The 12825-nt window shown below is 32.1% G+C and overlaps 1 protein-coding gene across 10 annotated transcripts in view; it reads left to right on the plus strand.

Annotated features, from left to right (window-relative positions):
- pan (transcription factor pangolin) overlaps window positions 1–8716 on the plus strand; it is a 63539-nt gene extending 54823 nt beyond the window's left edge. For all 10 annotated transcript variants that reach the window (XM_043213392.2, XM_070282481.1, XM_043213391.2 and 7 more), the window contains one exon: window positions 3185–8716. In XM_043213392.2, the coding sequence (XP_043069327.1) occupies window positions 3185–4250 (1066 nt within the window). In that variant the 3' untranslated portion in view covers window positions 4251–8716. The remainder of the gene's footprint in view (window positions 1–3184) is intronic.
- The last annotated feature ends 4109 nt before the right edge of the window (window positions 8717–12825 follow it).

Genomic DNA, 12825 nt, shown 5'->3' on the forward strand with positions numbered 1-12825 from the left:
ATAAGCATGTCCATATGACTGCCTTTCTTTATGTCTTTCTGTCTGTTTCTACGCTTGTCTCTCAGTTTTAAAGCTTCCGACTTTATTTGGTCTTTAACTTGGTCAACTGATCCGATGTACAACATTTTATTAAGATAGGGCGATGTCGTCATATAGCGGCCATATAGCTGAACGATCGGAAGTGTCAACCCTTTTGTTTCTTGAACATAAAAACTTTTAAATTTTTGTGCTTTTTCAAAATTTTGTTAATAGGGTATGGGTTTTAAAATGAAAATTCTTTTGGCATTCCATATAGCTTTCCTTTTTATACCCTTGCAGAGGGTATTATAATTTTGTCCAAAAGTGTGCAACGCAGTGAAGTTAATATGAGCATGTCCGTCTGTCCATCTGTCCGTCTGTCCGTCTGTCTGTCTGTCCGTTTCTACGCGAACTAGTCTCTCAGTTTTAAAGCTATCGTCTTGAAACTTTGCACACACCCTTCTTTCTTTTGCACGCAGTATATAAGTCGGAACGGCCCGGATCGGCCGACTATATCCTATAGCTGCCATATAACTGATTGATCGGAAATAGTATAACTTTGACGTTTTTAAAGTTAGAGAGTTCAAATTTGACATGAGAGCATTTTTTGGCAAAACATTACGACATGCCAAATTTCATAAGGATCGGCCGACTATATCCTATAGCTGCCATATAACTGAACGATCGGAAATGACCCAACTTTCGTGTTTTTGAAGATAGAAAGGTGGAATTTAGTACAGATTCTATTTTTGGTCAGTTGATCCAACCTAGTAAATTTCATAAGGATCGGCTGACTATATCCTATAGCTGCCATATAACTGAACGATCGGAAATTACCCAACTTTTGTGTTTTTGAAGATAGAAGTTTGGGATATTTTTAGGTTTGGTTTTTGTATTATATTAAATTGGGTTATATTATCATATTTTCATAAGGATCGGCCAACTATATCCGATGTTTGCGATATATATCCGGTTTTAACTGCAAGGGTATATAAACTTCGGCTCCGCCCGAAGTTAGCTTTCCTTTCTTGTTTTTAACTTTTTTTTATCTTATATTTCTCAAAATTCATGACTGATGTTTAGGGAATCTTTACCCTCAAACGTAAACATTATATTTTTTTGTAAAAAAAAAGGTTTTAAGAATGTTTTTTATGGGTCATGGGTTAGACATTATCTCAAAATTTTCAATTTCTTACTTTCCTATATATTTTAAATTAAATAGTTCACAAATTTTACCCTTTGACCAGAATACCCCCTAGAATGGAAAGGACAACATAAAATTCAGTAAATAATTATTTTTAAACATAATTTAAAAGCACAGGCATACAAAATCTATGTTTTACTCCTCGCGGAATTTTAACTAATCAGATCCTTAAGGGTCTCATGAATCAAATATTAGTACATGGATTAGAGAAACAAACAATACAATGTTACCATAGGTTGGTTATTTGTTAAATATATCTATTCTTGGTTTGATAAAATATCTTGAAAAAATATTTTGTATAAAATTTGTATATAATCAGGTTTTAAATGTTATGTAAAATTTACTTAAAATTTTTAACATTTTAATATATGTTGTTTTTATTAAGTAATGCCGCGCTAACACTGGCGGTCGAAAGCGAAACTAATAGATGACCTTATAAGTGCGCATGTCAGTTTGCAAACACGAAAAAGAAAAAACAACAAATAAACTCAAAGAAAAACACACGACTTTAATAAGAGCGGATACACAAAACCATTATCTTAGCTGATTTTATCGATCATTTAATGCTTCAAGATTTATTTTTTTATTTTGATAGAGATTGTAAAACATTATTACCAGAAAGTACCCGAATCTTATACATACAAACTATAACAGTAATATTTTAAAAGATAATTTTTGAAACCAAGCTGCAAATTACGCGTCCAAATTTTCAGCCCGCTGAACAGCTCAGCTGTAACCTCATTTTTCAGCTCCTAAAGTGCGGTGAAGAAGAAGGTTAAATATTCTTGATTTTGTATGCCTTGTTTATTGATAGTTAATTTCTGGTCGTTTTTCTATTCACGATTTCTTGTCCATAAAAGAAAATTTTCCGTACTATAGAAAAGAAAAATCATAACTGGTTTGCAACGATAGTTTTTTACCCATAAATATATTTACCAGCCATTGATCAAATTATGGGAACACAAATTTTTTAAAATATATCAAGTATCTTAAATTTAATGCTAAAGAATCCTGATGTACATTATTATTGATGTGTGTATGAATGTATGTAATGTTTTAAAATTTATAGTCAATGTTGATAATGAATTGAAGCTTTGCTATGTTTTGTTTATGTGTTATATTGATGTTTTTGTTATTATGCATTTGAATTTGCATTGGGGGCTAAAAAAAACTATTTGGTTTTCGTTTTTTTAAGGGACTGCACAAAAGTTGTTGTATTTATTAAATATTAAATTTGGAATACAAACTTTTTTAAAAAGACAATCTTAAAAAAACTTTTAATTCTTTTATTGTCTCGTAGATTATGCATTTTATGACTGTTAAAGAAAATTTGTATTGTAATTTGATTTAAAAAAAATATTTTTATTCAAAATGAATAAATATTTAAATAATTACGGTCTATTCATCTTAATTAATATCTTCATTATTTTAATTAGAAATCTACATTAGATTAATATCTACATTAGAAATGTAGATTCTTACAAAATTTTATTTAAAAAAAATTGTTAAATTGATTGGAATTTAAAAATTTTAACATAACATTTGCGAAAACTTTTTTTTGTGATGTTCTGATATTGAAGTCCTTTTGATAATATTTGAAGGCACTGGCCAATCCAGAACCGTATGGGCTCTTGAAGTAATTTTAAATCTTCAAATGAGACCCTTTAATTGAGACAGTTTCACAGATATTTATGTACACTTCTTAAAAAATAATTTTTTTCTTAAAAATTTTCATTTTCTGAATCAAAAATATTATCCAACAACAATTAAATTAGTTTATTTTTTCATATATTATATGCATGTAACGGCATATTAGGTAAAACAACGTTGTCCGTGCATTTCATTAGGTATTAAATAATGCCAGCATGAATTTGATATATTTTGGAATGATTAACTTATATATATTTTGAATGTAACTTATTTATACAAAATACTTATATTATATTCATTTTTTTTGTCCAGACGCAAAAAAAAATGTGTTCGTTATATGGAGGCAATGAATGGAAATGGTCCTATGGAAGACGGCAGCGGTCATGAAGATCATGGAAGCCAATTGAGTGACGACGACGATGATGATGATGATGATAACCCACTTGGTGAAAGCTGTGGAAGCGCCGATGAAAACAACAAAATTTTAGATGACGACGCAGAATCTTTAAACCAATCCTTGTCCAGCCCAGGTTGTCTTAGCAGTTTACAAAGTCCATCGACGAGAACGAGTCTAGCCAGCCCTCAAATTGTTAATATAAATACTATTGCTCCGGCTGTATTTTCTTGCGTCAGTGCGGAGCAGTCATCTAATCTGAGAACTAAATCAGTTTCCATATCAGGATCGAGTAGTGGGTCAACATGCAGCATAAGCACCACTCCGAATACCTCAAGTACAGTCTCGCCAGTAACAGGTACAACGGGACCTTCTCCGATTTCAGCTAATGAACGCGCTATGATGCTAGGAAATCGGTTTAGCCACTTAGGAATGGGATTGAGCCCTCCTGTAATTAATACAACTAACAATCAAACAGAACCATTTTATCACACTCACCCTACAGTAATTAATAACACATTCCCTACGTTGCCGAAAATTATTAATAGTAATTGCTTGAATTCTGGGTTAGTACCTAAAGCTCCGGTATCAAATATTTTGCGAAGCCCAATTGGGGCAAATCCAAGAGATATAAACAATCCCCTTAGCATTAATCAATTAACTAAGAGACGTGAAAATAAAAATTTTGAAATTATTAAAACTATTGATTCGGAGGCAAGTGTGGCTCAAGCCGCAAATTCTCTTATTCATCATGTATCCACTAATAACTATCATGTGAACCACACTCTCTTAAGTAGCAATTTAAATCAAAACTTTCAGAAGCAAATTGGTAGCTCTGTTGGAACATCAAAAAATATTACACCCTCAATGATTTGTGAAACTATTGACAATGGCGAATGTAAAAAAAAAACGGACGGAAAAGCTAATGTTTCGATAACACCTAGCGCCGGCGCTACCGAAACTGGAGTTATAAGCGTATCATAGGAGTATTTTTATAAGATAATGGAGTTGATTAACTTTGAATAAAAATACACTCATACATACATGAACCAACGTGCAATAAAAATTCTGAGCATTCAATCGCCATCCCTTGAAACAAGTGGCCATAAATGTGCCAAATTTTAAACATATTTATTTTTTATCATTCGCATTCAAACATATGTGTTGGCTTAAATTTTATTTTTGTTCGTTCGAGACAACGAAACAAATTAATGTTACTAGATCCATAAACGACAATTATATAACTATATAAAAAGAAAATGATTTTATATATTCACTAAGTTAAATTCATTATTTTATTCATTTCATTTTTTTTTTTTAATTTTTTTAACTGTAAATCACATAAGAAGCATTGTTATATATTGCTTTTGGAATTTTTTCTCGAAAACAACACTCGTACACTTCCAAATTATTTTTTTTTTCCAATTTTAAAGAATCTTTTTATTGCCACACCGCTGAAAAATTTATAACTGGGTGTTCTGATCAAAAAGTGCAGTTCAGTTATATAAAACATTTTTATACATGAAATAAGTTCCTTAACGACAAGGCCATTTAAAATCCGTGTGTATGTATATATTAGGTTTATTTCATTTTTGCATTCCTATTTAATAACACTATAAAGTCGTATTTGTAATGGAAAATAATTAAAAAAATTTTGAAAGATCGAAATTAAGGAAATTTTGTTATACCCTTGCGGAGGGTATTATTATTTTGGTCAAAAGTGTGCAACGCAGTTAGGAAACATCTCCGACCATATATATATCCATGTATGTCCGTCTGTCTGCCCGCCAACTAATCTCTTAGTTGCAAAGATATCGACTTCAATTTAGGCACAAAACCTTATTTTCTTTGGCCCCAGAATATATATCGGAACGGCACGATAAGTCGACTTTATCCAATAGCTGTCATACAACTACTTGATCGGAAAGGCCAAAACTTTGGTATATTTTAATGCAAAGGGTTGGGACATCTAATCCGATTTGCCAAATCTCATAAGGATCGGCCGGCTATGCATGGTAATGCAGATACGTAGGCAATGCAGAAGCGTAGGACGACAAACCTTTTTCGAAATGTACTAATTCGGACAGGCTCGGACATCTTAATGCAATATTTGCAATATACGTATTTATATCCCAAAAAATATATTAAAACATAAAATTCCAATTAACTTGAAGGGTATACCTAACTCGGATCCTCCCAAAGCTAGCTTTTTTCATTCTTGTTAGTTATTTCTTTGCTTTTATGAGCATTTTATTTTTTTTGGTCAAATTAAAAAATATTTAAAATAGTTAAAAAAGATAAAGATAAATTTTTCGACTATATTTTAGAGCTCACATCAAAAGAAAAAAATAGTAAAGGTTGTCTTGTTTAAATAAATTTTTCTAATGTATCTATTATTCGTATTTCTTTTTCCTTTATTTCTCGGATTAAATGTACCAGAAGTGGTAGAATTTGTATAACCTTGCAGAGTGTACTATAATTTTGTTCAAATGTATGCAACGCAGTAAAGGAGACATCTCCGACCCTATAAAGACCCATTTCATAAGGATTCACCGACTATACCCTATAGCTGCCATAAACCTGAATGACCGGAAATTACCAAACTTTCGTGTTTTTGAAGATAGAAAGTTGGAACTCTATACAGATTTTTTTGTTGTCCGGTTGATCCGACTTACCCAATTTCATAACGATCGGCCGAATATATCATATAGCGGCCATATAACTGAACGATCGGAAATTGTATTTTGTAGAAATACCAACTTTGGTATTTTTAAAGATAGAAGCTTGGGACTTTTTTTTTTTTAGATATTTTATTGTAATTAATTGGTTTTATTATGATATTCATAAGGATCCTCATAAGGATCGGACAACAATATCCGATGTTTGCGATATATATCCGGTTGTAACTGCAAGGGTTTATCTTATAGTTAGCTTTCCATTCTTGTTTTTATTGTAATAAATTGGTTATTTTATGATATTCCCATAATGGTTGGCCAACTATATCCGACTTTTCCGATATATATCCGGTTTTAACTGCCAGGGTTTATTTTTTTTTATTCGTTTTCAACTTTTATACATGCGGGATTTATATAGCTAAGAAACATAGAAACAAGAAGTACATACGTATTTGTAAAAATTTTTTGTAATTGTGGTGTTTTTCGTTCAGTAATAATCCGAAGAATATCAACAAGTGAAAATTTAAGACATTTTAAAAATTTTAACCGTCATTGTTTTTTTAGTACTTTTTGGTCAGAAGATCAGAACACATGTAGGTATGGATGACTGGTATTTGTGTATATTTAAGTTAATTTTCAATGGAAATCTTGCCAACATCAACATAGGTTTGAAACAACATTTTAACTTTTAAGAAAGAAAAAATCTTGAAAACGATTAAGCATTTTAATTTTGTAAATAGAAAACATGGTTAAAAAGAAGGTATTTATAATGCTTACGAATTTATTCACCATAAGACCTGATAGCGACTATTTTATTAAGAGAAAAGTGCTGATTAAAAAATACAGACAAAGTTAAACTCGCTGGTTGGTAATGTTTTTAATATTAAATACACTATGATTGTACGTATTTCTATACTAGTCTTCATTCAGTTATTAAATTAATTACATTAATATGATTTACATGGTCAAATTTTCTCGCATATCGTATAAAGTGCTAAGCACTTGAATATGGTATTATACAATAGGGATTAAAACAAATTTCATATATGTATAAAAATAATTAGTTTTAGTCAAATCGTAAATGTTTATATTCTAAATTCATTTGTTTTGATTCCAATAAAAGCCCTCACAGTCGCAAATTTAGGTTTTTAAATGAGACTGTCTCTGTTTTCGGTGGGATAATGCATATAAATATAGATTTCTTCAGCTGAATAAATTAATACGAAATATACTAGAGCCTTATACAAATCTATAGATTTATTGCTAAAATGAAAATATATATACAGCTTATTTGTTAATATTCCTAGCTAAATTTTAGAATAGCGTGGCTTTGAAAAATATAATTCAATGAAAAGATTTGAATAGTAACGAACGTACAACTTTGAATCTTTTTGTTTGAACGCTATACTCGGGATAGATTGCGATATATTTTAAAATTAATAAATCCATGTTTATAATGAGTCTAAAAGTGATGCTTAATTTTTTCTATTTTACATATACATACCAAATATATTTTATTGTCATTTTCAAGTTTTCATTGAAATTATTATAAAATATCTGAATTTACATTGTGATCAAACACAATTTAATTATTTCGATAAATTGCCGAAGTCTGCTATGCCTAACAGCGAAACAAGAATATAAACCAAATAAGCTTACAAACATCGAAATATATGTAGCTGTGATAATAAAACTACCGATTTATGTAGGGCTCTAGTCAGGTATTTTTATGTGGATGCATGTATATATGTAACGATAGTTTATGTAAGAGAATAATATGACAAAAAATCTGTGTTAGTAAAGAGGTCAAAATATTAATCGAGAATATAGGATTTAATTAAGGTATTTTATATATATTCTGAACAATGTGTAAAGCCATTGCCAATATAAAAGACTGTTTTACACATATTATATATGTTTGACTTTAATAAAAATTAACAACTGTATAGAATTGTATTAGACTTTAAAGCCTACGAGATTCATACGATTTAAATATTTGCATACTCTCTATAAATAATAAAATGAAAAATAAAAAATTTCTGACATTACGTAATTTAAAAGTGTATATACATATCAGTTACATAAAAGTATCATAGTCAAATAAAAATTACTATAAATAAATGTAAATTTTCAAATTTACAGTTTATCATTTATTTTTTAAATGATTTAGGCTTTTAATTAAAATTGACTTCCATTTTTGTGGTTGACAAAAATATGTATTAGTAAAACAGTTTGCAATATTTTTATTTTAATAAAAGAAAATCAAAAACAAAATATCAATATCAAAACAAAATTAATGCAACTTAAATTTCATAATAAAGTTTTATCTATATTAAGTATCAGAAGAATAATAATTTATTAGCGAATTTTTTTTGTTATTAAATACCTCAATTGAAAAATTGTTCACGTGTCCGTAAAATGGCTTCATTTACTTTTTTGCCTGATTTGAAATTAACAAAAGTTAAAAAAAAAACGTACATATATTGTAAAAAAAAAACGTACAATATATATATGGGTCTTAAAAACGACACAATTTTATTTATAACGATTGATTGACTGATTGGTTTTTAGCCTTTGTGCATTACAAAACTTAGTGCATTAGTTTAGATAACTTAAGTAGCATATGTTTAGGGTAATAAGATGTCTCAATAAAAATAAATATAATACGAGCTAATAAAATTACCATTTAAGATAGTTAATAAAGTAATGTACGAAATGTAAACCTAAAATAATGTACTCTAATAAACTGAAGCAATGTTGAGTCTATTCTAGTGATATATATCCCTATTTTCCCTTTTTCGGAACACTGAACAAATGAATGATCTATCGACTGCTTCGAATTGAAAAAATTATACGCCGTTTTCCTAGGCCTAATGGGCTTCTCGTTTGCTGTGGTGCTCAGTATGCTTCAGGCTCGGCCTGTGGTTAAACCGGTTAAAAATTGAGGCTAAACCCGTTCTTCGCCGAAAAAGTAAAGTTATATCCGGGTTCCTTCGTTCCGATCCGCCTACGCCGTATTTCCTTGTCTCCGCTATTTACGGGTACAATTCATTATGCGCCTTTTCCAGACGCCTGTTTTTCTTGAAAATAGTTTTTCTTGAAAATACAAAGTCAGCTTACTTTTTGAACACACCTCGTATAAGTCGGAAATAAAGGGATCGGACGACTATACCCCGTTGCAATAAAACTGACTCATCGGAAATGGCATACCTTTGGTGTTTGTAGAGTGAGTTGGGATTTGTCTATTGATTCTATTTTTCCCAAATATCTAATTTTATAAGGATGGGCCGTCTATATTCTATTGCTGCCATATTACTGATGGTTCGGAAATGACACAACATTAGTAGTTTCACCAATTGATTTTATTATGAAATTCTCATAGGTTCGGCCAACTATATCTGATATTTGTTAAGTATAATTATACGATCTTAACTGCAAGCAAGCAATAAAGGTTTATGTCAACTATTGTACAATCCAGCACAAACAATCTACTTTTGTTCCACTTTCGTTTGGTTTTACTTTCGCTATTTTAGTTTAAAATGTGTTATTATTTAGCGCTCCAAAAAGCCAACGTTTGTGAACAACAAACAGCTGACTTCCAGAGCTACCAAATTTCGCAGGATAAAATTTTTTTTTTCGTATCTTTATAAAAATGCGTTCTTGCTAAAATATAGGGCATTGTGTGTGTATAGTACTTCATACACTTCCGTCCCCAACACGTGCTTCCACGAAACGACGGAATTCGAAATGGAATTCAACATAATCGGTTACTCAAATCTCTTCGGTTATGCCCGAACTTTCCATTCCGCTTCACGCTCCCATTCACTCAATTAAATTCTACGAATTTTCTGCTTCTAGGCGGCTGATCCTGATCCTTAATTAATAAGTTAGAAATTAGGGTTATTTCTACTCGTTTAGTTATTTGGCAGCTGTTCGAGCATATTAGTTAAGTTTTTAACAAACGTTTGTTTTCTATATCGTGAGTGTATTCTTTCGTTCAAGAAGGCCAGCAATTATCTATTGCAGTAGAGAAGATAGGGTTAAACCCAATGCCACGAGGACTTAAAACATTTGTGAAGTTCAGTGGAATTCGATTCTTTACTAAACAGAGTGCCGTGCACCACTAAACTTATAATCGTTGAAACATTATAAACATTACAATTTTGAGTTCAACAATAGACACAGAATCTGAATCAAGTCAACTGATTTTAGAGTTGCTGGATTACCATCTCCAAATTCTAGAATCTTACTTTCGCCAACTGTGTTAACTGTAAACGACGGTGGAGCAATTGAACTGTGCTTTCCCAGACTTATCTCCTTCCATCCCGCTCCTAGACTGGTTTCTCCAATTCCTCGAAGGTAGGTCATGCACCACTACTGAAGAACATGCCAAACGTTCCATTCAGCTCATAACACTCTTCTTAACTTCCACAATGTCGGCACAAGCAGCGCTGCACATCCCATGTATCAACGTCGATAGCCAGAGCAATTTTCACCACATTTTTGTTACAAAATATGTTTCTGATTGCAAACACATCCAAATTGGGACTCCTACACATCCTGAATGGAACATGACGATACAGGTAGTCCGAGCACTTTTGAATTCCTGCTCGGTAGTCAACCTAATAACGGAAGAAACTACTATGCGACTACAGTTATTACAAACCAAGATGATTCAATTAATTAGTTTGGCAATAAACAGAAAAACAGTCAATTAAAACGTTCATGCCATCATCAAAACTAGAGTTTCTTAATTTGAGTGGTCATCAGATTTCGACGTGATAAAACAAATATGCGGAATCCAGCCGTACGCAACGTGCGTAACAACGTTCTTGGAAAATACCATCACACTTGCAGATCCGTACCTTAATAAGTCTAATAAAATCGGCTTTTTGATTAGCATAGAAAGGGTTTTTAGAGAAGCCATTCTTAAAAGCAAGTTCAAACTTGGTACTGGTATGCCATCACGGCTAAATATCTCCTTTAGGTGGATAGTCGCAAGTAAAACGTACATTGTTAAAACGTACTGTTTCTGCTGCAATATATCAATGCAACATAGCCAAAGATCACGACGTCCTCAAGTTTACATAAATTCTGGGACCTTGAAGAATACACGACCTTCCCCCAAACCTGGACGGAGAAGGAGGTACGCTGTGAACAACTTTATCGCAGTACAACTAAGGAAACAAAGGGTGGACAAATACAAGTGCGCCTTCCGATCAAGAATCCAACAGATAAATTATAAACTTCCTTTGTTGAGGCACTGCGTCAATTTAAACATCTCGAGCTTAGACTAAGACGCGACGAAGCTCTAAAGTCAGCATAAATAAAGTTTATGACAAAATAGGTCGAGTTTGACCAAATGTCTCCAAGTAACCCCAATGATCCGTCAACACTACATTCTTACAGCCCGAACCACTGTGTGTTACGACCGCAAAGCCTGGCTACAAAACTTACAAGATATCCAGAATTTACTAACACGCTTAAATTTCAATATTCCTACTAGAAGCACTAATGCCTTTTGTGCATTATGTAGAAAAACTACATAAGCATCCGCCATCATGTAGCGCAGACCAGCGTGAATGTCTATTTTTAACTGAGACTCTTTGTGTTCTTCCATCTAAGTAGCTGGAGATCCAGGTTAGGAGGAATTTCCTACATCCCAGAAGATTCAGTTTACTCAAACGGAATGAATCGAAGGCTTTACTGAAGTCTGTAAAAAGAACATCAGCTTTAAATCCCTTTCGAGAGCCATCCATGACAAAGGATGTCAACTTAAGTAAATTAGTGGTGGTGGAGCGACGCTTCATGAAGACATGCAAACAAGGAGAGATTATCGAAGAGCAAAGGTGTTGCAATGAGGAGTAATAAATTTTTTAAATAACTTTAAAATGGCTGACAGTTTAGGGATGCCTCTGTAGTTGGCAGCATCGGACTTTTTCCCTTTTTAATGTAAGGGAATTATAAAAGATTCCTTACAGGAAAAAAATCTAGATTTAAGAAGATTAGTTGAAACTTCTATGTAGAGTATTTTAGCACATAGTCTGGTACTCCATCGGGGCCTGGCGAATAAACGGGTAGATTAGAAGATAAGATAAGAATCTATTCTCGGAGAAAGACGGACAGAAAATAAGATTTGCTGACAAATAACGCTAAGTAAGTTGCTTAAAAAACTTTTACTTACAGATCGGCAATGACCTGTTTAGATTTCGCAGATAAATTTTCAAACATAAGCATAGAAAGAAAAGTTTCATTTTTACGCTTAGTATTTACAAAGTTATAAAACTGCTTCGGGTCCTGAATAAATTGAATCCGGCCGCGGCGAATATTATTCCTGTAACATTCAGCGTTATGCACGGTAAATTTTTACCGAGCTAGTAGATATCTTGAAAAATCTATACTACTGCAGGTTTTTTTTTATATATTTAATTAAGAACCTTTTTGGGTCAGGCAACAAATAACTGTTAGGTTTAATTAATAATAATGTGCGCATTGTTGGTCGCAAGCCGAATCCTTTCGTCCGGCTTTAACTTATTCGGCATCTCAAGCTAGCGAGCGTCCTCTCAGCCTATTATCTAAGGGGGGCGCAGTCACGTTCATTATCTCATTGCGGTCGCACCTTAAATTGGTTTTCCTTTGTAAAATCCCAATTTCATATGTGGCCAAATAAAGAATTTTATAACGTTAAAAATTACATTTTGACTTTTTTACCTGCATTAAAAACTATCAATGAGCAAACATTGGTGATCCTTGACGTGATAGTTAATATATTTAACAAATTACTAAAGTCAAACTAGAGCCGCAAAACCCTATGAAGTGAATAACAAAAATTTCATAAACATAGTATTGTGAACATTTTTCATTCGTTAATGTTCTAATGGCTA

The sequence above is a fragment of the Drosophila bipectinata genome, chromosome 4, assembly GCF_030179905.1.
Source record: "Drosophila bipectinata strain 14024-0381.07 chromosome 4, DbipHiC1v2, whole genome shotgun sequence".
NCBI classification, from domain to species: domain Eukaryota; kingdom Metazoa; phylum Arthropoda; class Insecta; order Diptera; family Drosophilidae; genus Drosophila; species Drosophila bipectinata.